Source organism: Chlamydotis macqueenii, chromosome 5 (genome assembly GCF_036417535.1).
Source record: "Chlamydotis macqueenii isolate bChlMac1 chromosome 5, bChlMac1.mat, whole genome shotgun sequence".
NCBI lineage: Eukaryota > Metazoa > Chordata > Aves > Otidiformes > Otididae > Chlamydotis > Chlamydotis macqueenii.
In genome coordinates, this window is record NC_141560.1 from 26,216,277 (window position 1) to 26,244,005 (window position 27,729).

General features: G+C 45.2%; 3 protein-coding genes across 9 annotated transcripts in view; 2 read left to right on the forward strand and 1 right to left on the reverse strand.

Annotated features, from left to right (window-relative positions):
- Positions 1-2,443: 2,443 nt before the first annotated feature.
- On the forward strand, positions 2,444-4,102 carry LOC147600525 (prospero homeobox protein 2-like; the record flags this gene model as incomplete). The annotated part of the gene is made up of 1 exon (XM_086749435.1): positions 2,444-4,102. A coding segment is annotated over one exon (1,659 nt), but the record flags the coding sequence as incomplete, so codon positions are not given.
- A 49-nt stretch (positions 4,103-4,151) lies between these two features.
- LOC104478658 (prospero homeobox protein 2-like) lies at positions 4,152-5,825 on the forward strand (the record flags this gene model as incomplete). Its single annotated transcript, XM_010119068.2, has 3 exons — positions 4,152-4,280; positions 4,733-4,927; positions 5,029-5,825. Coding segments are annotated over 3 exons (510 nt in total), but the record flags the coding sequence as incomplete, so codon positions are not given.
- A 16,466-nt stretch (positions 5,826-22,291) lies between these two features.
- The window catches only part of YLPM1 (YLP motif containing 1), a 40,268-nt gene continuing 34,830 nt past the window's right edge, over positions 22,292-27,729 (reverse strand). For 6 of the 7 annotated variants that reach the window (XM_086750243.1, XM_086750242.1, XM_086750244.1 and 3 more), the window contains exons 19-21: positions 26,187-26,317; positions 24,221-24,400; positions 22,292-23,865 (exon numbers count right to left, since the gene is read on the reverse strand). In XM_086750243.1, the coding sequence (XP_086606369.1) occupies positions 24,254-24,400; positions 26,187-26,317 (278 nt within the window). In that variant the 3' untranslated portion in view covers positions 22,292-23,865; positions 24,221-24,253. Of the gene's footprint in view, positions 23,866-24,220; positions 24,401-26,186; positions 26,318-27,729 lie in introns of those variants that run through there. The other variant, XM_086750241.1, reaches the window with a different exon arrangement.

The window sequence follows — 27,729 nt, forward strand, 5'->3', positions numbered from 1 at the left end:
AGCTTTGCACCAGCCCTTGCCTGCCCATCCCCAGGGCCTATTTGCCTGGGAGACGGCTGAGCGGCAGGGAAGGTGGCTGGACCCCGGCGCTGGACCTGACCTCCTGGACGTCCATCTGCATATTCAGAAGTCGTTCCCAGCCGGTTGGCTGCCTCCGGCCTCCCCACTCCCTCTTTAAAGGACATGAGCGCAGCGGGAGGACACGCCAGCGCTGCCTCTGCGGCATCCCGCGCCCCCGGCCCCCGGACGCCTGCCCTCAGGGTGCTGCGCTCCCTGCGCCCCTGGAGCCAAAGTGAGTGGGGAGGAGAGGTGCGAGCGGCCGGGGTTGGGGATTTTTTGCTGAAGACAGAGGGATGCGGTGGCTGGGGAGGGCTCTGGGGGGATATTTGCAGTGCTGGAGGGGCAGCAGGCTGCTCCCTGCACAGTTCTCCCACTGAGGAGCACCTGGGGAGCCCACGTTGAGTGGCTCCCATTTTGGAGAGGACATACTTCTGAGAATCTTTGTTTCATTCCTCGGTCTTTTTCTTCAGGTAAGAGGAGCCTCAGCTGCTTTTTAGTGTTTTGGAAGGTTGCACTGGTGAAGGCTGGTAGTAAGGAAGCAAAGTACGCATCTGCTAACTCAGCGGGGAAAGGGCTGTGTCAGCGGGAGCAGTTTGCTTGGGGCAGGACCTCCTGGTCCTGCAGCACTGGGGAGGCTGTTGGGGGGAGCCGAGGCCACCCACAGTGGGCTGCCATGGCCTGGGACCGCAGGCTCTGCTCCCACCCTCCAAATCTCCAGCAGAAAGACGGTGGTGCTGCAAGCAGCTCTGAATCGATCTGCTTACAAGGAGGGTATCGCCCAGGGTTTCTGGGGCTGAGAAGCCTCGGCACACGGGACAGGTAAGCTCCCTGACTTTGCTGTTGAACACAGAGGAGGTGAGAAATTGGGACCAAGTGCCAAAAGAAGGTGTTTCTGTAACAAACCGAGTGAGGTAGTAGGAGCGGCTGTGTCATGCCCGTGCCACGCGAAAGGCTTGAGGGTGGATGAAATCTATGGCTGCCTTGCGTTTGCTGACCGGCTTTGTTGGAAGTGACTGGTAGGCAACGGCGAAGCTTGTTACACAGGGTGAGGGGTGATGCTGAGAGCTGCCGGTACCCTGGCTTCGCACTGGCCACAGGTAAACTGAGCGGTTTGAACGCCCCCACGACAGACTGTTGCAAAAATGAAACCCTAATGGTTAGGAGAGGTGGGGAGACAACGCGGGAGAGCAACAAGTGATGTTGGACAACCCGGAAAATACTTGGTTTGTCAAGACTAGAGCTCTGCCTTTTGCAGAGCTCTCTCAGATACCTGCCCGGAGTAAAAGGCTTCTTGAAGAAAGGCAACATGCTAAAAACCAGTGAGTACAAACCCATTTTCTACACTGCTTATTAGCCCGGGGGACTCACCATGGCGCAGGCAGTCACGGAGACAGGAGGCTGACAGTGTGAAAATCATCAGACTTTTTCGCGTATAGTGAAATACTGCCAGATACTTCAAAGGTGTTTAGAAAAGACATAAACTGTCCTACTTCAGGGATGCAAAGCTACTGCTAATTAACACGGATGAGGAAGAAGCCTCCCGGAGGGATGGTTACTTTGTAACTGCCTGGGATATGAGCTTTTGTGCCTTCTTTGGCAAAGCTGTCCAAGTGAGCAAGTGGACTGGGTGGATCCCTGCCTGGAGTCAGCGTGACTATTTTAAGCCCGGGGGCTGCTGGCTCAGTAGTTTTTTTCTTCCCGGTAATCCCCATACCCATCCCTTTTATTCAGTGTTTTGCCAGGCACTTAGGAGCCCCGTGCTTTGTTAGCCTGAACATCCCAGCGTGTCCCGCTCGCAGCAGGTCACATCACGTTCTCACCCTGTGCCTCTTCCTACCAGCTTGTTTGTGCCACCCCAGCGCTGCCGCCCATCACTGTGCTCTCGGGGCTCTGGTTGCGGGTGCTGGGTGCCAGCAGAAGCAGGCAGCAGCCATGCCCTGGCTCAGCTGCCACGTCCTGCGAATGCCTTCACCAGGGATGTAGCTGCTGTCCCCGTGCTCTGCCAGCACCCAAGAGCCCTCAAAACCACCTTTGCCCAGGCACGCGTGGCAGAAGGCTCCGTCTTCCACAAATGCCTCTGGTGCAGGTGCTGCTGGCAGCGTGGGAAGTCCGCACTGCTGGGAACATCCAGGGCCCAAACCATAGTGAAAAGTACAGTGGGCACGATGAATGCCTGGGTGGTAGGTGGGAGCTGTGGCAGCGTCCAGGGCGTTGTTGCCATCATGCGACATCCGACAGCCTGCTTGCAGGTTGTGCAGTGCCTGGAGTTTTCTGCCTGGGTCATTTCCTGGTGAAACAGATTTTGCAGGAGAGCAGGGATGCCCTGGAAATCTGCGAGCAAAAATCTCTGGCAGCTGTTTGAGGTCCTGCCCGCTGATGTTTCTTGCTCTTTCTCCAGCTCCACTCCGGTAGCAGGCTGAAACATCAAACACCTGGGAAGCCTGCCAGTCTGTCACTGGAAATGATCCCCAACCAGCTGAGGATCAGCTCTCCGGTGTCCAGACAGGAAGAAGAGACAATGGATGGCAGGACTGACTCTGAGCAGGAGAGAGATCATGCCACTTCAGGGCACAGCCAGGGACTGAAGTCAGAGCCCTGTTTCCAGACCAAGTCTCTCTTGCCTTCCCCCAGTGCGTCCCTGGTATCACAGCTCCTCAGCCACCCAATGGTTGGCAGGAGCCTGGATCCCACCGTCCTTTTCCCTTCATCCCAGGCAGTGCCTCTGCCTCAGGACTACGAGTGTGGTGCATCTCCTGGAGAAGGAGCGCAAGCCCTGGCTTTCCCCAGAACCCGTGCCCCAGCTTCCACGCCCTGTGCTGGCAACAGGGGCCAGCTCTCTGACCAGCACCTGTGGGACCAGCTCTCCAATCAGCACCTACGAGCCAAGCGGGCCAGGGTGGAGAGCATCATTCAAGGCATGAGCCTCCCAACAACCCCCCCGGCATTTGGCACCAGCTTGGAGGCAGCTTTTGGGCATGAAAGGGAGAGGGGTGGCGAGGTGCCCTGGGAGAGCAAGAGGAAGACGAGGGTGCCCCAGCAGGGCATGGGGATGGCTGGGCGAGTGGCCCCCATGGGGGGCAGCCCCCATGCCGAGGGCTGCCAGCAGCTGAAGGAGCAGCTCTGTTTTTTAGAGCAGCAGCTGAGGAGGCTTCAGGAGAAGTTCTCCCAGGTTTGCGATTCTGGGGATGCTGCCCAAACCCAGGAAGGTGCCGAGAAAGCGCACCCACTGCCTGAGAAGCCTGGAAACAGACTGGACAAGGACAGCGTCGCTGCCACCAGTGACCCATGCCAAGAGCCTCTCTGGAGGAGTATCCCAGAGATGCATGGGCAGGAGGAGGACGAGGACAGAGGTGGCGCAGGTAACTTGCCCTCAGCTGCGAGGGTCCTCTCACAGGCACTGAAGCACGAGCTGGCCGGGGTGACGTCCCAAGTGGTGGACTCTGTCCTGAAGATTGTGTGGCCGAAGGCAGCTGGCCACCTCCTGCAGCAGCACCGCAGCCTCCCGGTGCCAGGGCCAGGTGCCAGGAGAGAGTATTTTGGTGCTGGGAAATGCAGAAAGCCACTTGCTAAGCCATCCCCCATGAATGCGCTGGGCTTGCTCCAGGCTGAGGCCCTGTCAGGAGCTTCAGGGAAGAGCCCAGGCTCTCAGGCTGATTTCTTCAGTTCAAAGGGGGTCAGAAAACCCTGTCAGGTACCCAGCACGGGTTATCCGCTGGGCTCAGCTGCCCCCGACCAGGACAGCCAGCTGCTCAGCCAGTTGCTGGGCTGTGACCATCACATCCCCTGGGGCAGCAGCTCTTACGCGAGTGCCTCTGCTCCAGAGAGGAGTCCTCCGGAGCCCCTCGACTTGCACTGGGGAACTGTCAAACTGAGGTCATCGGTCGTGAGACAGCAGCAGCAGCATCCCGTGCCCCTGAGCCCTGCTGATGTGGAGAGCCTGGCGCTGCTGCCGGCTGGCAGGGACGGCCACGGGGAGCTGCAGGCTGCGATGGATGGGGCACCCTTTGCCTCCACCCATATATCCTTTGGGGGCAGCTGGTGAGGTGCTTGGGCTTGGGACGTGCCAAGTCAGTTGGGTTGCTGCGTGCAGGCTTTCCTTGACCTTGAGGCAGATCCAGGAGGCACTGACCCCCAGCCACCTGAAGAAGGCCAAGCTGATGTTTTTCTTCACCCGCTACCCCAGCTCCACTCTGCTGAAAACCTACTTCCTCGATGTGCAGGTAAAACAGCAGTACCTGGCGCTGTGGCCAGGCAGGGCTCCTGCGCGGCGTGGCGCCCAGCCCACATTGCTGGCCAGCCACGGGGAAGGGGATGCTCTGAAGTCCCCCCCACCTTGCTGGCAGGAGCCAAGGGATGACACACACTTCAGCGTGGTCCGCCCTGGAGCAGGTGCTCGGGGCTGTGGCAGACCTGGGCTGCCAGGTCTTTGCTCTGTGCAATCGGGGTGTTTGGGTTGAAGCACCTCATAAACGTGCTGGCGGGATCTGAATCTCAGCAGGGAGAGGCACCACGGACATCCCCATGTCACTGTCCTGGCTGGTGCTTTTGCACCCCTGGGGCAGGGCTGGGCTTGGAGCCAGGCTGGTGGCACGTGGCTGGGCTTGCGTGGGCCCGTGGGTCGGGAGGCTCCAAGCTGTTGTAACGCCTGTCCCCCGGCTCTCTCCCCCGGCAGTTCAGCCGCTGCATCACCTCCCAGCTCATCAAGTGGTTCAGCAACTTCCGTGAGTTTTACTACATCCAGGTGGAGAAGTTTGCCCGGCAGGCCCTGCTGGAGGGCGTCGTGGACGCTGGCGCCCTCCAGGTCTCCCGGGACTCTGAGCTCTTCCGTGCCCTCAACACGCACTATAACAAGGGAAACGACTTTGAGGTGAGGCACAGGGCAGGGGCGGTGAGGCTGGTGGGGTCTGCCGAGGCAAGGGGGAGCTGGGGTGCTGGTGGTGCTGTGGGCTGATGCCCATCTCGCCGCAGGTGCCGGGGCGGTTCCTGGAGGTGGCCAGCCTGACGCTGCGGGAGTTCTTCAGTGCCGTCAGGGCGGGCAAGGACGCCGACCCCTCCTGGAAGAAACCCATTTACAAGATCATTTCCAAACTGGACAGTGACATCCCAGAAGGGTTCAAAGCTGCTGGCTGCTCCCAGGAGCTGCTCCGCAGCTGAGTCTCCATGAAAGCAGCCCTGGGTCTTGTGTGCAGCCACCATGTGCTAAGCACCTCCTGGGCACTCTGTACGGCATCCATTATTCTGACTATTTTCTCTCTGTCCTGTAAGACAGCTCCTTGCGTGAGGTTTATTGCTTGCCTCAGGTGCTGGGATTTTATGCTGTGTGTTTTATTCCCCTGCTCAACGGCGATGCTGGAGACCCAGGGAGGGGAGGGATGCAGATGAAGCCATCAGGTTGGAGCCTGGGAAATCGCCCTGCCCCAGCTCTCCCCATGACCCTGGGCAAGCTGCCTTCCTTCTCTTTTCCAGAGGGCCACAGGTCAGGGCAAACAGCCTTCCTGTTTATAAAGCAGGCAGAGGTCCTAGCAGTGGGCAAAGTTTTCTTGGCACAGCAAACCAGTGGATGTGCCCAGTCCAACAGCACGCCTCGGTTTCTGTCCAGATACAACATACCAGTGTCCAAAGAAAACAGCTGGTGAATTCCAGAATTTCAAGCACCCCATGAGGATGGCTGACCCTGTCTGGGAGATGAAAAACAGTGTTTGTCATAGCCAGCAGGAACAACACTCCCCCTGCCTCTCCTGTGCTGTTTGGCAAGAGCCTCCCCATGCAGCTGCGTGCTGGGGCCAAGCAGGTGAGCGTGTGTGCTGGTGGAAGCATCCCAGGAGCGACTGCTCACTGGCAGCCTCACCGGTGGAGGAGAGCAGGGCAGAGAGCTGGCACTGCTCGGCCCTGCAACCAGCCCCCATCGGCCCATCACCTGAGGGGAGAGCGCCATGTTAAATGCCCACCTGCGTCCCCTTACACCCTGCTTCCGTTGGCAAAGCTGCCCTGAATATCTCAGCTCTGCAACCTGCCCATGGTGGAAGAGGAGCACATTGATTTGGACCTGTCAGTCCCTGGGGTTTTTAACACAAGCTGTCCCCGCAGGTGAGGAGCTGGCCCTGAGGGTTGCAGCCCCATTGGTGTAGGGTGTAAACCCAAGGAGGTTTCTTTTCCCTGTGACCAGGAGTCAGGAGCCACTTTTCCACCTAACAAAGCATGGTGAAGCATTTCGTGTTAAGGGCTCTCGCGTCCTGTCGGAGGCAGCAGTTGGGAAGGAAAGGCTGTGAGGAGGAGCGAGGTCCTGGGACAGGCACAGGAGGAAGGCTCTGGGAGGGCAGTGGTGTCTAACTATGGATGAGCAACGACATCCCCGTGCAAAATGCTCAGGGAGAAGAGGATTGGGAAGAGGTCAAGGTGACGTTGGATGTGCTGCAAGGTGCCAGCTGAACACTAGAGTATGGCAAGCAACAAGGGAGAGGAAGATCACAGCTCCAGTATCAGACAGGGTGATCTGCAGGCAGCGCATCTGCAGGGGTAAGGAAGTGTGTGGTAACATCAGGGCAGGAGGGGGTGTCTGAAATAGGGCCAGTTTTACAGTGGTTCTCCCTGTCGCGAGTGCAGCTAGCCAGATTTCCTGCTTGCATTTCTATGTTCATTTCTTGAGGTTTGTATATTTTACAACTCTAACACCAAACTTACACAATCCATTTTTAAATAAACACATAGTTTAAGTTACCCCTTTACACCCCTAGAGGCCTATTTGATAAATTCTGCTCTAACACATTATCCAGGGAATTTCTTGCCTTTTGTTGGGAAAAGAATTAACACTGTGACAAAAGGGCTTACTCCTCGTGCCAGCATCCCTATGGGGCCAAGCAGCCCCCACTAACCGAAGTCCTCACTTAAACCTGCACCCTCACCCCAATGCCTCCAGTCAGTGGGCTTTGAACAGCAACTCAAAGCAAGTGCAGCAGCCGTCGCAAGGATCACAGGGAGCCACATCCCAGAGATTACAGATACCGGACTCAAATGTACAGCATCGGAGAAGTGCTGCTGGTGGCATCATGAAGGAGAGGATGATGCTGTTCCTGACAGCAACAACCACCGCAGAGCTGAAGCAATGCATTGGTAGGCAAAACCAATGCTGCTGGCTCAGGGAAGGGGCTAGGAAGTTCTCTTGGCTATAGCTAAATAATTAGGGGACGTAAAAAATGGGTTTACTGAAGACATCCTGCTGGAAAAAAGCCCTTTTACAGACAGTCCCTGGGGGAGCAGTTTCTTGCTTCCTCTGCTAACAGGCAAGTTTGTGGGTGTCAGTAAAGTGGCAGGCTGGGGGGCTGAGGGCAAGGCAGTTCCCCAAATCACGGAGTGGCTGAGGTGGAAGGGACCTCTGGAGGTCATCTGGTGCAGACCCCTGCTCAAGCAAGGCCACCCAGAGCCAGTTGCCCAGGGCCATGTCCAGACAGCTTCTCAGTATCTCCAAGGTGGGAGACTCCACAAGCCCATCATTAACGAAGATGATGAAGAGGATTGGACACAGTGTTTGAAGCAGTACTGCTGCTCTAGCATTTGCCATGTAACTGCAAGGAAGCAGGAATTACAGAGCTGTTTTACACTGGCTTTTGTGAAATGTGGACCTGCATGACCAGGGCAAACAGCACCCCACATCAGTTGTCATTTTCCTTGGATGAGGCCTCGCTGCTTGTATCCATGGGGTGAATTCTGCCCAGGTGGATTTTCCATCCAACAGAAAAAGGAAAAAAAAGCTGGGCTAGAGAGACTCTGTGAAGGACATGAGGCCACAGGGCACTTGTATGCCTGGCATCTTCCCCAGCAGCTTTTCAACCTCCTGTCCACCTTCAGCCAAGCATGACAGAGCATAGAGGTGTCAGAGATGCAGAGGGAGAATCTACCCCCTTTTTGGTCATCCCACGCTCCCTCTGCAAGCAGAGCTCCCGTCTGGGCAGCCTGGGGTGCAGCTCCTGGGGTGCTTGTCTGCCTGGAGCCAGAGGGGCTGCATCTGGGCGGGCACAGCTGTGCTGCACAGTGCTGGAGCAGGGTGAGCTGAATCGCAGCCCCACGCTCCTGCGAGAGCCTTGGAAAGCAGCAGCCGGCTGGCAGAGAAGGATGTGGGGACTCACGCTGCCTTCCCTCCCTCTAGGTCACAGGAGCACGGATGCAAAGAATGCAGCACATCTGCTGGGACGTGGGAGAGCCGGGGTCACTCTAGGGGTGATGGAGCCTGAAGCTTAAGGGAAATAGGGTGCAGATTCTTAAGAAATTAGGGGTTCGCTGGTTGTGCTGTGCAGGGTAAGGTGTGTAATTTCATTTACATTCTAGCGGTGCCCAAGATGTAGCAGCTAGTTTTCAAACAAAGACTAATGGGTGTCTGTCACAGGGTGATTTCTACTGACAAAATGCGTCTGCTTGGAGGGCTGAGGGGAGAAGGGAGCGCCGAAGCCCACACAGTGACTACGGTCGTGATCCTTATGCCTGGGTGGGCTCTTACTTTACCATTTTCCACTCACGGCCCAAGGAAGCAATGGGGGTACAACACTCACCTACTGCTGACTCAGTTTCATCTTAGGAAAAAAAAAAAAAAAAAAAAATCCTTTCCTCTATCCAAATTCCTGTGGTATATGCAAAAATCCTACAGCCATCCGTAACTGTCTACTCTGGGAACAAATCCTCAGGGCTATCTTTTTACATTTCCAATTGCACTCATAACCCATCCACAGCAACGGATCCACTCCGCACAGCTAAACAGCAGCAAAGACCCCTAAGCCCTAAAAACTGCTGTTTCCTGCCTCCAGGCTGCTGGTGTCCTGCAGCAGCCGAAAGAGGGGGATGTGACCACATCGACTAAGCCGGCGAGGCCCTGAGAGCCCTTACGTGCTCACGTATGTTATGACCTACCATAAGAGCCTTTATTACTCATGTGCAGTTAATTAGAGCTTGAGGAAGAATGTTCATACTGTGTGCTGTAATAGCTTGGGGGGGAAACTCTGACAAGCAATAAAGCATTTTGGTTTTTTCTTTACTCCTGCTAATGAGTCAGAGCTGCCTGCAGTGACTGAACCAGCCCTAGAGGTTCCCAGTCAAGCAGATGTTCTTGAATGGGTCTGTCCCTCAAAAATAAATCTCATACGTAGCCACGGACTGTGCGATGGGGGAGTGGAGCTGTGCGAGGCGCCAGCCTCATGGCAGCAGTCAGGCAGACTGTTCTCCTTCGGCTTACTCAATGAAAAGCCCCGTTCTGATGAGACAGCGGCAATGGCGCCACAGACAGGGCTGTGCTCTCCCTTCTGGGGTGCCCCAACTCACCACCCTGCCTGCAGCAGCTCGGGTGCACGCGCTAGAGCTTGGGTGGACATGAGCAGGGTGGAAAAGAGATGTTTCACAGGGAGCTCTGTCCAGACAGGGCAGTGCAGGTGGGCACCATGACAGGGAGGCTATCATGTGGCCCACGGACTTTTGAGGCAGTTATTTACTCTGAGCAAGGGTGCACGAAGGAGCGAGAGAATAGTCAGTCTCCGCTAGAAGCTGAGTGCAGACTTGACTCCACCACCCAAAATGAGCAGGTTGGCTGGGGGCAATGCTCATCTTGGAGGGGAGGCAGCTGGGGTGGGAGATGATGGGAGGCATCATCTGAGGCTGCCAGAGAACAAGCACATGTGTCCATGCATCGATAAACACCAGACTAGTAAATCCAATTTTTAAAGGTGGGCCTGCTCTAGAATGCTTGAGAATGGCTATTCAAGTAAAGCCAGTGAGAGCTGTGCCATGGCTCTCACGGAAAAGCAGATTTAGATCAGCACTCCACACGTGTGAGGATACAGTCCAGTATTAGGGTCAAACACTGTTCTTGGTTTTGCTATTCAAATGAAACAGCCAGTCTAGGCCCTTTCTGTGGCTATTTCCCACTACCTACTAAGCAACTCCTAACGACACGGCATTAAGTCCAATTGCCATGAGCCAAATGTGGCAGTGGGCCTGCTGGTGGTTATTGCTGAATCATAGAATCGTAGAATCATAGAATGGTTAGGGTTGGAAGGGACCTTCAAAGGTCATCTAGTCCAACCCCCCTGCAAGGAGCAGGGACATCCCTGACTAGGTCAGGTTGCTCAGAGCCTCATCCAGCCTGGCCTTGAACGTTTCCCGAGATGGGGCCTCCACCACCTTTCTGGGCAACCTGTTCCAGTGTTCTATAACTCGCATTGTAAAAAATTTTTTCCTAATTTCTAATCTAAATCTACCCCCCTCTATTTTAAAACCATTACCTCTCGTCCTAGCGCAACAGGCCCTACTAAACAGCCTTTCCCCATCTTTCTTGTAGGCCCCCTTGAGGTACTGGAAGCTTTTATTATTTTCTCACAGTTGTTCTACTAGATTAATAAGGATTGTTCTTAAAAGCGCCAGCCTGTACCCAACAGGATCAATCTTTTTGTCTTATCACAATCACGGAAAATAAGGAGCTGCAAGCAAATGGTGAAGTGAAAAGCTGGAAGTATGAAAAATACAAGATAGAGGAAAAAACCTGAAACTTCAAGGAAAATACTTTACTGGATTTCCCCAAGCATGTATGTATCATCCTCAGATTTACACAAAGAACAGAAATTATAAAAAACCCACTTTGTATTATTTAAAAAACCTAAGTTAAATACTTGACAACATATAGGCATATATACATATCTACACATCTCTATACAAAACCCATCCTCATTTGGTTCTCAGAGAGCAAGCACAGAACATGCAACATCTTAACTAAGTGCTTTCTATTTCTAATTTCCAGGTCTGCGAGTAAGAAACAGTAGAAACAAGGACAACTTTTGAAAACACCATGAATTCATGCTCAAGGGAAAAGTGAGGCCAGCCCTACGTGCCTTGCCTCTACCGAGTCCCCATGACTGGCACTGCAACCTGTGTTCAAGTAAAAACAATTACAAAGGCTGTTTTTAAATAAAACACTTTAGGAATAGTAGCTACAGTTACAAAAAGATAAAGCTGTAGAAATGGTATTTTTAAAAGCCACAGTGCTCTCCTCTCAGGAGCAATCATTACAAAGCAGAAGATCACCTGTTCATGTTTAGAAATGTCCCGGGCTGCAGCTGTGAGCGTTATGCCGAGCAGCAGCAAAGCCCCATCTTCTCAGCTCTGACAGCTGCTGGCCCAGAGATTTTTCAGTTTGTTGCTTCTTTTGTGGAAGGCCGTGCCCACAGCGTGGCATTTCCAAGTAAGCAGAGAACACCAGGGGCTTTTTACTTGGCACTGATCTTCAGACAACCTCTGAGTAGAGCACAAGTCCCTGTGCAGCACCTGGAGCCACTGCTGCTGTCAGAGCTCAGGTAAAGCCCTTCACTGCGTTTCTGTTCGTCACATCATGACTTCATACAGACCATTTATTCTGCAGCTAGTTCTAACCCCCAAGCTTCAAAGCAATCCTATGTTTGTTTCTGACTAAACTTTTCGTGAGCAATACCAGAGCAATCTTTGCAGGAACTGGCAGCCTCTGGGAGTTGGAAACACCATCTCGGTAACGGTCCAGTCAGCGAAGGTCTCTGTATTCACGGCACAGGTCTCAGCTTCCCAAGGCTGTAATAAGCCAAGTCAAGGCAGGGGTGTTTGATCTGGTGACAAATGTTCTGTTTCAAGAACTCCATGGAGCTTCGATTATTTATTGAAATGTAGAGCAGTGACAATACTATACTCACCTGTATGCTGGCACGTAACTGGAGACGTGTCCATTAACACTACACTTTACAATTTGCCTGTGTAAGCATCTTCCATACATCCAATGTAACCAGGATGCTGGTGGCAATGCTTTATGCATTTGCACAGTCACAACAATCAGAGAAAGAAAATCCCGGCAGATCCTGTGCTTACTCATAGATGATTGTCTTTCATTTTTTATAAGGGGTCACCTCATGCTGGAAGGAGTTATTTTTGGACCAGTTTCTTGAGAAGATACTGTAGGGAAGACTGCAATGGCACAGAGCATCTGTTTGGTGCCGAACAAATTGTTGCCGTGTGACCTCTCGAATAACTGAGACAAAACTACAGAATCCTCTTTCTCCTGAGTTGTTGTAAGCTTGTTTCTATAAAACTACACCGTGAATTTCAAACAAAAAGGTAGCGATTTCTTTCCTTTACATACTCTGCAACAGCAGTGGACATCCAGTTCCCTGCTAACAGCCTATGCTCTACCTGCATGAATACACTCATAGTGAAGCCCACCACCGCCTCATGGTATTGATTTACTCAGATCATCATACCACCATCTGTGACCATTTGCCCCCAGATCTACGCAAAAGCAACTTTAGCTTTTGACTGCATTATGAATCACAGGTGAACATTTATGTGAGAATATCCAAACTTCAATTCTCAAGATGTTTCTTAACAAATAATAAATATGAAGGGCTCAATCAGTCAGTAGACTGGCAGTTACCATCAGAAGATCTTACCTCTCTTAATACTACTGTGTGGCCTGTTACATCAGTCGCAGCCAACCATCAACCTCAGAGCTATCCAGCTGTTCTTTCCGCAGAAGTTGTTCTCTGGCAACTAGTGGCAGCAGCAATCCTTTGCAGAGCAGCTCCTCCCTTTACAAAAGATGCTGGAGCCAGTGTGGAAGGTGTTCCTCAGGAGCATGGCACTGACATCACCTGAAAGCAGTGTGTAATGTCCAAAAAGTCTTTCCAGAAAAATTTACTGGCCCCTGCATTGTCCCTGCGACATGCTCCAGTGATCCAAGGGTCTTGCTAGTTCAGCCATTTGCAAAACTCAGTTAATCGTCTCACAACGCTTCTCCTATAAGCCTTCTGGTGCCAGTTCAATTGTCTTTATTCAGTATATTATTGAATGGCCATGTGTTTGCAAGCATTTAGTGGCTTTGTCCACTGGAAATAAACCGTGGAGTGAAGAGCCCCATGGCCAAAACACAACAATGCACACTGGAAACTAAAGCTGAGAAAGGATTCTCAGACATACAAAGTAACAATTAAGAGAGCTACAGGAGAGGAAAGCAGAGGATAGATAAATGCAAGTATTGCAGATATAACTTGGATATCATCCAGGTGTACAACAGAAATCCATAAAAGTAATGGAGTAATGACAAGGTAAATATGGTCACACAAGAAAATCAGCCCTACATGTTAAAGATCTATGTACAATAGCCCTAAATCCTGGTACAAATAAAGAAGCACTGAGATTAACAGGTAGGAAGGTTTTACAGACACCTCTCCAATGTCTGTTTTCCCCATGAGAAATTTAAACAGAACTGTGGCATTGGGAAAATCCCCTGCCAAGGCAACTCAGTTCTGCACTGTTAAGATTTAGCACACAGGTATGTTAACAGTAGATATGACCGCAGCATAGCTTCAGACATTCAGCGTGCCCCAACACATGAATTCACACCGTATTTCAAAATTACATGTGATACATTCACCATCCCACATTAGGATGTAGCTTCCCCCTAGTCCATCTGCAAAATGGGAGTGGACTGACTCATGAAGGTAAATCCTAGATAAAAATCAAGTTAATTAGTCTATAAGAAGTTATAAGGTGACTTCTTAGAAGCATCACTGAAGACATGCATCTTTGTGCCACTCCCTCTCTGGTAACAGGGCTTATCTGCTCCACATTAACTGTTCAGAGCTTGGCTCAGACGCGTCCCGGGCGCCGGATGGAATTCCTGTGTGCATAGGGTTCAAGGGCAACATGTCAGTGACACTGCTGGAGGTAGGCTGCTGCTTCCAAAGGCAAAACTGCTCTTACAATAAACTAAATTGTGACAATAAAATCAGCAAAAAACTCAGCCAAACAAAAAAAATCCCAGTTGATAACAGTGCAAGTCAAAAAATGGTGCCCAATTGCTACTGAGCATTATTGTCCCCAAGATCACCAAATGTAGCATTTTACATGTTATCTTATTTTCAAAACCCTTGTCTTTTATCACAGTTAGAAAGTCAGAAAAAAAAAAAAAAGGGAATCTGACACTGAATGTTGAATTCCAATTCTTACATTTTTGCAATGTATTTCTACCCTTTTATATTTTCCAAAATTCCCTAGAATACTGTCCAGACTTGATTTTGCTGCTAATTTATATCCTCTGCAGGGAAGATGCCAACCAGGTGTGTATTTGTAAAGTGTTTTAATGTCAATGACTTCAAACTCTGCAATTTTAGTGCCATTATTTTCAGAGCTCTTCCTTCTCCACAGCTGGTGTATCAAAGGTAGCGAACAATGAAACCAGTAATATTAAAAAAAAAAAAAAAGAAAAAAGAAAAAAGAAAAAAGAAAGCAACCTACATATTGCAGAAAGTTAACAATGTTTCTACAATACACAGACTTCATCTGGACATCCAGCTATACTGAACTCGGTACTCACCACATCTATACAACCTGACACAAACTCAAGAGCAGAAAAAGAATAATTACAGCAAGGACTGAAACTTGAAAAACAGCAGTGCAGAAGGCTCTGGAGGCCATGTACAGGTCTGTCATGGTTTAGCACCACTCAACAGGTAAAATACCACACAGTTCCTCACTCACTCCCCCCTCACTGCCCCCCTGCAGTGGGACAGGGAGGAGAATCAGTAAAGAAAAGGTGGCAAAACTCATGGGTTGAGATAAAGCCAGTTTAGGAGAACAACAGAGGAAAAGAAAACAGAGACAAACAAACAATAACAGGAAATACTGAAGCACATAAATTACAGTACAACAGCTCAGGGTGGATCCCAATGGCCACCTCCCTCCCCCCAGCACCCTCCTCACTGATACACTGAGCATGATGTCACAGGGTATGGAGCAGCCCTTTGCTAATTTGGGCAAACTATCCCAGCTGTTGGCTAATCAGTAAACTACCCCAGCTGTGTCCCCCGGCCACAGGCACCACCAGCTCCAGTTCCTCTGCCAGCTGAAGTAAAAATTAACTCCATCCTAGCCAGAACCAGGATAAGGTCTTAAACCCCTGCAGGACTGGACTAATCCAGCTGGAGAAATGAACATAAAGGAAACTGATTTCAGCATCACACATTTAAGTTTTTTATAGCTTACATGTGAGGTGCACTACACATTTGTTTATGACCTGTGCTAGAAAATGCAGAAAGATGCCCAATTAGGTTAATTATCACAAGGAGAGAAGTACATTATTTGTCTCTCCTGTACATGGAAGTGAACAAGTAGCTTTGCTAAAAATAGATTTCCCTCATCTTGATGCATGTAGACAAAGACATATTAAGGGAAATGGCATTCCCATTAAAGGGAAATGCCACAATAGTCCAGAAAAGGAAAATCAATGTGTACTACAAGAGAAGCTTATCTTAGAAAGGTAAATCTCCTAAACTGGAAGAACTATACCAAAATATCAACACAAAGCATTCATCTAAACAAGAGACTGATACAGAACTGCTGCAGAAAGAGTATTTTTCAAGGCAATGACATCCAAAATCAATCCCTCTGTCAACAAAACCACCCAGACAAAGAACATACATAAATTACACTCCTGGAAAAATGTGGTCATCTCTTCACCAACCCTGGACCTCACATCAGCTGCACAGATTTATAAGCAATGCATGTTTCTGAAGTTCTGTTTCACTGGGAATGGTAAACAACTGTCCTGGAAAAAGAAGGCAGCATCTGTCATTTCTATTTACGGACTTTAGCACCAAAAAGATCTCTTCATTCAGACATTTCTTCTCAGTGTCTGATCTTTTCTTCTCTCCTTGAGAAAGACAATCTCTACAAGATTGCTCAGCTGTAACAAACACTGTTGAGGAACTCATCTCCAATACTCTGACTGCACTGAACGCTGCTGCATCCGAGTATGTAGTGAAGAACAACCTTTGAGAGAAAAATTATCTGGACAACTGTGGCTTTTCAAATGAAATTCAAGACCATGATTTAGATGTAGAGCCCAAGAAACTATCAAAGCAGAGCAGAAAGTGACAACATTATATGGTCAGCATTTTTGCATTTAGCCAAACAGAAATCATGCCAGTCTTAACTTCTAGATAGTCCTTTCCTTCAACGTAGCACATTGTAAGTCTAGCTTAGGAGCAAGAGAAAGATGGAAATCCATAGGACTGAGACAATCTTCTACAAGCCAGTACTGGACACAACTGACAAAGGAGGTGATGGAAAAACATTTATCACTGAAGGTCATAGGTTTCATCAGTTCCCCAAACTGACCCAAAGCCAAACAGTAACTTCCAGGTTTACTGAGGTAAAGCTAGCCTTTTAGGTCAGACTTTTATTCTGCTCCAACATCATCTTCACATAGGAGATACAGGCATGCACTGTTAGCATACTACTAGCAATGCACCATACTCACCATGTTAGATCCCCAAGAGATTTGTAGATAAATTGCTTAAAGAGTATCTGAATATTCTTCTCAAGCTACATCTGAAACACATATACTGCAATAAGGCTGCAACAGACAGAATTTTAAGGAAAAATTAGGAAGTTTATACCCAAGTTTACTTTAGGGCCATCCCTTCAGCCTTACAGCAGATTCTCTCTGCCTGCTGGGAGAAAGGAAAGGAGATACAAATCATTATATTCCTAATAAAGGAATATGTAGATTGTAACTCCTTGGGAAAGGGTATTCACATTCCTTCGTAATTATAAAGTATCCACTGCAAAACATGCAGTAATCATATCATACACTGCACAAACCCGTTTGAACCATTCACATTAGAGCTTCAAGTAAGTTTCTTTGTGAGAGATCTCGGTAGTGTCTCTGATCAAGCTGAAGTTCTGAGATTTCTCAGTCAGGGTGAAGTTAGTGGGTTCTTCTGTCAGAAGTATCTTTAGTGCTTTGGTTTGGATATTTATCCTTATATTTCTTCATTCCAAGAGGGAAAAAAAGCAAAAGATTCAATAAGAAACCTTAGAAGGCTTCAGAAGAATTATTTCTTGCTACAATGTATTTAAAGACTCTGCAATCCAAAAGTATCTACTAGCAAGTAGTTAAATCCAGTTTTCCATTAGATGTCAGCAGCTGTCAAGCTTTTTTAGCAGGATTTAATTTTGATGCCTCCCCTTAAGGCAGAAGAAAGATTTTGTTCCGTATTTATGCAGCATGTAAGTTCAATTGAGCGCAAAATCTTGAATGTGGACTGCAAGTGATACTCCATGCAACAGTGCAATATTAATTCACCAAAACTTTTTCCACAGAGAAGTGGTGACTTTTTCTTTCATGAAGTAGAAGTTAATGGTTTAAAACTGTGTCAGGCAATATGAAACCACAAAATTTTAATTATCGTGGAAACAAATTCAAGCTTTTGGTTTTTTTTTCTCCAATTTAATCCTAACATGAAATCAAAGCTTTAGTGCCATCTGGTTGTCATTACCTGAAAAATCTTGATTTCTGTGTGACCCTAACTGAAGAGCACAATGAGATCTGCTACCAGACAAGTTAATCCGTCCACATCTTCTTCAGAGCAAACCAACTTGGCAACTTCACTTCAATGGAAATGGAAAAACCAACACCTCAAAGAACAGCAGTAAAGACTCATCATCTGCACAAGAGTTCTGAGCATCCACAGATCAGTAAGTTGAAACAGTGCAGGTGTTTGTCAGTAAAGCTGTGTTTTCTGTGCTTCAAATAGTAATACAGCATTCTCAAAAACCAGAAGTTACGAGTACAAAGGCTAGTACCTGGATCAGCAACAGTGGCCAAACAAAACTTTTATTACTATCTGCATTAGACTTACCAAAACAGAATAAATATAATCTTTAAATGCTGCTTAAGATACCTTGTCATTCACATATGGTACAGTGACAAATTAGTCATTGTCTGTATTACCCACCTGTCAAAACAAACATTTAGTTTTTTGTGTTTTAAAGCCATTTACACTCTGAAGCAGGGAAGAAGTGCAGCTCTGTTCCCTTTCTGTGCTAATGCCTAGAGAAGAAAAGTAACATCCTACAAGATGTAAACAGAAGAAATCTTAGTTTTTGAAAGATGCTGCTATTTTTTCCTGGGCAATGTTTCAGTTTACATGTAATCTGTTAATTGCTTGTGCTTTTAAAAAGAATTAAAGATGTTAGAGATTAATTTCAGCTGCTAAAGTAGGTATCTCAGACAGTGGAACTGTTAACACAGTCTAGCCACACAAGTCAGATTCCAGCTCAGAAAATTAGAGAAACTAACCGAATTCTCATTTTTCTTTTTTTGTTTTGTTTTTTCTTTCTTCATTTCAATAGAGTGTTCAACTTCTCAGAGTTTGTTTGCTCTTTTTTTTTTTTTCCCCCAAGGAGCAATGTAATTATAATCTCTCTCCAAAATACAGCAACATCACAGGAATTGGTGAAGTGGTAACAACTCTGCAGTCTTCATCTGTTCCCCTGAGAGCACTAACTGTTCAAACACAGCAACTTCATATATTAATATACTGTTCACAACAGATAATTCAGATGCCATCCTAATAAAAAGCATCAGAAATTTCTTGTGTTAAGCTAAATATCCATTCAAATATGTGTATCTTGACCAGTTAAGGTCTCCATACTTTGTCCCAGTATGGAGAAATATTTGAATGTCTGATAGTCCAGAGCACAAGTCCTAGGGAAAAGCCTCCCCTCCCAAAGAGCTCTTATCTGAGAGGTCCACAAGTCAGAAAAACACTAGGGAAAAAAAAAAAAAAGTGAAACTGCCATTTCTACCCAAGCAGCTTTAAGGTTTTGCATATTCAACTCTTAAATCCTACAATTCAAAAAGACCAGAGCCTCATGACTAGAAACCTAACACAGAATGGAAAACATAAGTGACTAAAAAACAGCTTTGTCTCTCCATTTCCAGTAATTTGCTGTACTTTTTGTTTGGTAACAGTACTTGTGCTTACCTGGTATAAGCAAAATCATGAACAAGAGAGCACATTCTGCTTCCAAATAGTATTAATCAGCCAGAAAGTGACAATCCACCTGCATGAAATATTGCCATTACTAATTTTCCAACCTATGTGCATGAGGAAAATTTACGGCTCCAGGCTGCAGATCAAGTCCCATGCAAATCTGGAAGTTTTAGAAAGAGATATTGCAATTGCTGGAACACTCTACTGGTAAGAATGAAACAAAACAGATTCATTATGAAGAAGAAAGTGATTAATCTTGAGCAGAAGTCAGTGTTCCTTTAACTGGGCTGAAGGCTTCTGACTCACATCCGTAGGAATGGTTGAGCAGGAGAAGAGAAAACAATTTTGACTTCAGTTTTATGAGAGAGTGAAGGTGATTGCCCTAGGGACTCAAAATAGAGAGAGAATTGTGCCACGCATATTATAAATTTGAGGAAATTTCTGTTCTTTCTCTTCTCATTTCTACTATGATAAGAAAACTAAGTATAATCCCTCTCATAATCCCACATTGTAAGAACTTGGACTCCTTTTTACCCACGTATAGTTCACGCTGGAAACATGCAGATCTCAACCAAGATGGCCACCTCTGCTTCTCAAATACATTATTTCATAGCACGCAGGTTGTCCTGGCATAGTTTCATCCCAAACTGTCAGTGTACCTCAAATTCAGTATTGAGACTCAGAATCTGGGAAACATTAAATACAAGAGAGGCATAATAAAAAGGAACCATGTACCCATCAGTATTTGGCTTCCTGAGGATGCAGACCTTGTGAATGTTCCACAGGCAAAGAAAACTCTCAGTACTGCTTCCCCTTTCCAGTCCACGTACGTTGAGTTACAACACTCCAAGAGAGTTCTCGGGTTTTAGTTCAGTCAGCTCATGGTTAGCTAGCTGCATGCTGGCAGAGACATCAGGAACTTCATAGCAAAAAGCACAAACTGCCTCCAAGCCACATCAACAATGCTTTCTTCAAGTGCTGAGGTCTGTCCAATATTGTGTGGGTTTCCCAAATTTTGTGGTAGCAATATTAATAATAAAACGGTGCAATCTGCTAGGGTAAATTGTGTCCGAGGGGCATGAAATGATTCACCATGACAGCTGCATTAAATAAATGGGCAAAGAATATTTTTTTCTTCTGGTAATAATAATCTGTTTAAGTGGCAACAAGCTGTCCCACAGGCTGAATTACTTCACTCCTTTGAAAAGGATTCTCAGAGCATTCCAATGATGTTGAAATCTCAAATTGGGAAAAACTGATTTTGGCTGGCAAGGTCATGCTTCTTCTCATTCAAAAGCACACTAATGAGAGACTATTCTTCTGCAGGAAACATACTTTCTAACGTGACCTGAAAATCGCATTTTTTAACTATTCAACTGAATTAGATGTGGGCTTTTTGGAGCTACGTTAATATATTTGTTTCAGTGTAATATTATAATATTAGAACTCCACTTTTCCAATTAAATCCTTTCATAAAAGCCACTACTGAAATCCCACTCAGGATCTCCACAGTATTTAAATGGGTGTTCAGAGACTACAAGGCTTCAGAAAATAGTTAAAACAACACATTACCAGCACACAATAACAGCCATGTGTTTTGTTTACCAACAGACAGGCAAGGAACCATTAACGGACAAGGTTTACAAAGATCACTGAAGCAAGGTCCAAAAAATACCAAACCCTAACCGATGGGTGAAAAATTAAACTCTCAACTTGTACCAACACCAATTATTCTCTTCTAAAGACTGGGAACTAATAACGCAAGGTAAGTTGTTTATCTATGTTGATGTAAACATTTAAGAAAGAAAATCATGACATTTCCAGAACTAATATAATATTCTATGCTATATTTTCACTCTTTCATACCATAGTCACACCATCATGCTTAATGAGCAATCCTACAGTAAAACACAGGGTGACCGAAGATGACAACTAAGCTCTATTCACATAGCAGCAGCGTGACTTAGGTTGCACATTCCCCTGCAAGCAGCACAGGCACTTCTACCACGAGACAGGTAGTTTCAATATTTCGAAAAAAGAGACAGTCTTGAGAAAAAAATGAAGTGCCATAAGAAATTGTAATTCACAGAAAATACCACTTTAACAGTCAACGTTGCTCAAGAGGTAACAGCTCCATTCTGCAGCAGCTGACGACTTTTTCAGAGTTTTTTTCTTAAATGTGATGCACTGCACAGAAATAGTCCAACTTAAGAGTTAGCACAATTGCACGGGTGGTCAACGATGGCTCATTATGCAAAAGCGCTGGATACGTATTTTCTTATTCAGTCATCAATGACAATGGGTATTCTTTCTGTTCAGCACTGTGAAAGATTCTACTGCCAGTATCAGTGAGCAGATGATGAGTAAGAACTAAATTAGGATCAAAACTTACTGGATTCTGTAGTGGATTTTCCAGACAAAAGCGAAATCACTGATCACCAACCTCTGACTACAAGCCAAGCACGGGACCACCTAGCTATTCTCAGTTCTGTCAGCAGCAATCATGTTTTTTTCTTTTTGCTCAACTTCTTCATTCACTGAAGGACTAGTGTATGCAGAATCTGTTAAAGGTGTAGTTCTGGTATGTTATTTTCTTTGAGAGGCACTTCCCATCAAGCAGATGAAGACTGATCTGCTAAGCATTCAAACCAGCTGAAACAGATAACAGAGATTACAGAATGGTATTTCTGTACTATAGAAATCGAAAAGTTCTGAACTTCAGGGAACCAGGAAAGCAACAGCAAAAACAACCCAAGCCTTTCAGCCTGTTCTGATCAAACAGTCTGAAAAACAGTTTGCAATGTTATGTTTTCATAACTGAAATGTTGCCCTAAACGTGAAGATTGACACATTTTCTCTCTGTTCTTAGAGTAAAGTGTAACTTTATGTGCATTCTCTGCTCATCTCTCTTTAAATCTACATGCATCACAAAATAAGCAGTGTGAGCCCTTCTGGGTGTTGTCTGCTAAAATAATTGTCAAAATTGTTACAAACAGTAAACAATATGATCAATTCTGCCACACGCTATTCATTTGCACGCTCTAGAAATATTATTTAGCCTGGAAATGAAAATGTTAGAAAAGGATCTGGTTCAGGTTTATTATGAAAAATATAGACAAAAGAATTATTGGTTCTTAAAAGTCAAGAAACAGCATCCACTCACAACAATGGCATGCCAGAAGAACTCCAATTTTGTTATGAACAACCGAGAATAGACTGAAACCCATTTTACACGTACCTGAGAGAGTAACTTCTCCCAAAGGGAAGCATGCCCAATTTCCACAGCAACACAGAATATTGATTTCTTGGTAACTATTAATTTCCCTTTGTCAACAATTCTCAGACTTCAAAAAGTACTTAGCAACACTTAAAAAAGAAAGTATATATGCTACATAATAGTATGTGTACACAGAAAATGCATATTTATTACCTTCAATTTTAAAAACATTGCAATCAGGGAGCTTGATTTTCTTATATTAAAAACATTCAGGGCATAACACAAGTTCAGCTTTCCCCTCATTTACCAAAGAACTTTCAATCATGCACCACAGACATGGCTGAGAAACACCCAATAAACCAAAACATTAGAATGGCAAACAAACTCATCTATCAGCCCTAGGGCTCTCCTTTATCCGCATGAACTACCACCAGCAGAGCTCGTTCATTTATCAACCTAGATCAAACTGCAATGTAATCTCTCAGCAGAGAAAAAAAAAAAAAAGCAGAGAAGGAAATTCAGGACTTCCATTTTCTTCCCTCAAAGATTAGGAGAAAAAATTCAGTTCACCAGTAAAGCAGCAATTATTTTCAGATTTAAACACCTTGCCTGGTTACAACATTGTTAACACAAGAAGGCATTTGCTTCAAAACCTGAGAGGACAAAAAGTTTTCATTAGCAAATCTGATGCTCTGCAGAAGTGATATACCATCACCTATGACAAATTTGTACCACTTTTAATAGTGTGGACTGCTATTGATTTATCTTTTTTAGCAAGCTAAACACATTTATTAAAGCAATAGAAGGGTATAACTTCTGGTCTTTGTTGCTTCTTTAATTAAATTTCTCTATGAGACAGCAGACTTATGAATGGAACAAAATAACACCTTGATAAGGATCAGTGTTGACTAAAAGACATAGTAAGACCAAAGTGAATTTTCTAGGCTGCCCTCCAGACAACTTTGTGGTATCTGTTTTCAAGTTGAGCACTAAAGAAATATTTTTCATACATTACTACCTTGAGTATTTCAAAGCCATCCAACAGAATTTATACTCATGTAGTAATGGAAGTTTGACATAATTGAGAAACTAGGATCCAAAAAATAACAATCGTTCCTGCTCTCCAGTAAGAATGAGAACGGTATGACTTCTAAAGGCCAGCAAAACCTGGGGCCTTAATGGAGGTGTCTATGAGAGGAAGAGCAGGTGATAAACCTAGAAGACAGAACACACTCTGGAATACGAGCACGGCACCTCTTCCAGGTAAGAACGGTTCTGAGCACTGTCAACATGTGAACACAGATCACATTTAAAATGTCAAACAAAAATCATGCTATATGGTCCACCAAGAACACAGAGTTTATAGTGAAATTTATTGTTCTGCTTCCTAATACAATAAGCTACAAGGTACATACAGTATAAAACGAGAACAGCCACAAAGCAAAGGTGATAAACATTCTGTGACAGTACAGTGGAGGTAACATCTGTCTAATCCTTCCACTTTATCCTACAAACAGCAGCTAAAACTACTGGCCCTCCCCCTCCCTCCCCTCCAAAAATATTAAAAAGTAAACTGTCTCTCTCACGTAGGAGCATTGGGATTTGTTGGTTTTTCTGAGGGCGCTGGTTATCTGTCAATATCTCAAGAAAATTGCTGAAACTAAAGTAACAAAGAAAAACTGTGAAGGTGGGAGTGACATGACCCATGCAAGATGCTCATAACACCTTGTTTCACTTCTCCTCAGAGCAAACGGCCTGTAAAGAAAGGAAAAGTTTGTTACACCAAGTAAAACAGCAACTGACATGTTCAAAGTTAAGGTACAGTAATCAAAATCTGAACTAGACAGGACTAGGCACACAGCTAAACTGCTCTTTTAATGAAAACATAATCTTCCTGTTAATAAGGCTTGGAGACTGACAGCTGACAATTCCTTTTATTTTTAGATGCTGTACAGGAGGGTGCACATTGACATGGGCACAGCTGACACTTATTATAAAAAGCTCCAAGTCAAATACTCTTACCTGGGAGAATAACCATGACATGAACTACAATCTCAATTCTTAAAAAAACCATCAAGGCTATAAACATGTAGGAATATTGAATACTTACCTTAAAGGCACAAAATTCCATTTAACCACTTTTTCATATATACTTGGTGCGGTTGAGGGCTCTCTCAGCAAGATGACCACTTTCATCTGTTATCTTCTCCCAATCTGTTTGTCCAACAACAAAACCAATGGCCCTTTTCCTGTCAGCATCTTTTTTTTCTTCTAGATCTGCCCACCGCACCTATGAAGAACATACAATCAGTAGGACAACCTCTAAAGAAATCCTGAGATGAGCCTAGGCTTTCCACTGCAGATAAGAGTACAAGAATTCTAATTTGCTCTCATTTTCATTTGTATAGGTAAGTATTAATTTGTTTTTCAATGGGTAGAGATTGAAACTACACCAGGTAGTAATATCCCAGGTGTTCCATGGAGTATAAGAAAGGTACAGATGATTAACCTTTTCCATTTCATTGCTATACACTTCAGCTCTTAGAATTAATTACTACAATTATTTCTCTGTTCAAAGCGATGCCTTCTGCAGGAAGCATTATCAAAGACTCATTTAGTGTCTTCATTTTCTGTACAACCTGTCTTTCAACTGCACAATGGAAACATCTAGAAAACAACTGCAAAATTACTGAAAGACAGTATTAAAAAGCAACTCAGTAATGAATAAGTGAATGAGGAACAGTTTTCTTCTTTATCTGCTCTGATACCTTTCTATTTAAATCTTTCCACTATTTCTTTACACTAAATAACTTCTTCATGCATTATCTCCCATCTTTACAGCTGCAGCCATCTCCTCTGTGGCTCTTCGTGGCCATGAGATCACTTGCATTCATCCTGTTCAAACATTCATCCACAAACCCAGACACCAATGGGAAGGAGTGCAACAAGGAGGAGGGAGTGAGGGAGGTGATGATGAAAGGCTACAGTCCAGAAACTCAGCTGGAACACACCGTTGCAGGACAAGAAAAAACAGTAAGTGAAGGGGCTCTTCTTTGACATCCTAACCAATTAGTCCCATCCAGGCTGATTTGTTACTGGGGGACACAGCCTTATCACCTTTCTGCCCACACTTCCTTATTCCACCTTCTACCTGGATTCCCCCAGACATTCCTGCTGATAAGCAATGTCTGTTTTCTTCCGCCTTCACCTCCTCTGTCAATGCCTTAGTATCCCGAGTTCTCTCACACACACTGTCCAGTACTGCCCATGTTTTCCTTTGACATTACAGAGCAAAACAAAGCCCAAACAGTGACAGTTTACTCAAATTACTTTTAGTGGCAAAAGCTGGTCTTTCTGTCTTAGAGACCAAAATAAAATATTACCTTCTTCCTATGACCTCTCTTTCATCTTCCTCTGTGATTTTGCCCTATTTGCACAATGGTATTTGAAGATGTAGCATTTTGTGTTCAGAACAGAACTACATATAAAGTGATTGAAGCCAACATCTTAAACACCATCTTGCAAGCTTTACGCAAGGTATATGCAGGAGGTAACATCTATAAGACTTAATTGATATAAAACCTGATACTTCCCTCAGCTGAATCTTTGAGCATAAGAACAGTGTACTGTTTCTCTGCCTATTTGTTATAAAACCTAACCAAAAATTAGCTTAATAAAATCATCACTTTGTCTTAGAATCTGCACTGTGTATCACACTATCACATCACAAAACATACAGCATAAGAAAAGGACTCTACGGGTTGCTCTGAAACAAAGTGCATCATTTACCCCAGCAAGAAATGGGACATGATTCCATTCTCAATCTCAAAAGCCATGGCATGCATAGTTAATCTTTATTGTCTACAATTCCTTACTTCATTATAATTAGTCTGTTTAACTCTGGAAGACTCTACTCTCAAGAATATTCTCTTATAGAATCTAATGGAAAAGCAAAATGAGAAGTGAGGCAATGAAATGTCATATTCATAGACACTGAGTGACTTGATACAAACTCTTTTTCACAGAGACCGTTAAATGGTCATATATGGACAGTAAGTCATTTGAAAATTTATTACCCTTTTCTTTCCAGGTTCAGAAGCACGTGTATCATAGTCATCTGGAAGCTGTAGATAATCTTCCATTCTGCTGGCAATTGCTTCCCAGTCACGTTTCCTTTTAGTGCCAGTCCGCAAACCATCCAGCTTGTCTGAGAACAAACACAGAGCCTCAGAGTTAAAGGAGAATTTTGTTTCTATTATTCACACAAACAAGACCAGAGTGGAAAAGTTTTCAAAAGAACGAGCAGCAGAACTTGTATATCCAGCTTGTCCTGACAGGTAGAATGATAAGAGTTGAAATAAACTAGAGAAGACTCAACACCATTTTCAAGTTTTATTGATCTTTCACATTAACTGTGTGGCAATAACACTCAGTCGTCTTATCTGTATGAGGGAGAAAGGCTTGCTCTTCTGGATGTTCATACTATATGGAGTCTTTCCTTACAGGTACAATATAGCCAGCAATCGCTAGGATCCACAGATCCACCTTTCTGTATTTGAACACAATACTAAAGCTGTAGCATCTTTCCCAAATTTGAGGTGTCAAACATGGCATACGTGCAGTATCATGGAACAAGTGATGATCATGTAACGCACAGACAAGTTTTAGAGATACTGTTTCTGCTGAACAAAAAGTTCCTTGGAAACTCTGATCCTCCCCCTTTCTTTTTCTATCCCCACATAGAAAACACACTCCAAAAAATTCTCCAGGACTGGGGGGGAAAAAAAAAAAAAAAAAAATCTCAGAATCTTTCGTCTCATGGTGTAAGAAGTTAGTCATGAATATCTGAGCAATACATTTGTCCAACAGTCATCATTTTCTTCTTTTTCTTATTGAACCGATAAGGCATGAGGAGAAATAATTCCATTCCTAGGTTCTAAAATTTTGTTCCTCTTTGGACACTTGTTTTCAGTGAAAAAAACACCACCTTATTGAAACTATGTGGCAAACTGCTTTTGGAAAGGACATGAAGTATTCATTGTAAGATTATGAACAACAAAGCATGAAAATGAAAAATGGTTTTACAAGTCAAAGGAAATCCTAGTACTTCTGTCAACGTATGCTACCATCTTATAAGTCAACAATTCAAGTATATGCAGAAGGAATACTAAGCTTGGCAGTTATATTCTGTAAACCATTTCCATTGATGTCCGTAACATTGTCCCGGAAGTCACTGACGTAATCAAATTCGCCCACAAAAGGCTTCAGAAATAAACCAAATTCAAGGCAGTATATTTTCTGGATAGCAGAAGAGGACGTTCAAAGGTATGTACTCAAAGAAGCTCAGTTCAGAGATGAGTTTTTTTAGTTAATACGGGAGAGAAAAGAGTAACAACAGAGATAAGGTGAGGCAATGGTGATGCAGACGTGCTAGTATAATTTAAATGCCATAAACCAATGAATTAATTTCTCCCTCACACAAGTCTAAAATTTTTAAAGACTCCACCTTCGTTCCATTTCCATGGAATAAATACTGAATTTCTTGTAAGAACACATTTTAATCTGCTTCTGCCTTTTAAAATAGCCAACATTTAAGAAAAATGCGCAGAATATTTTTAT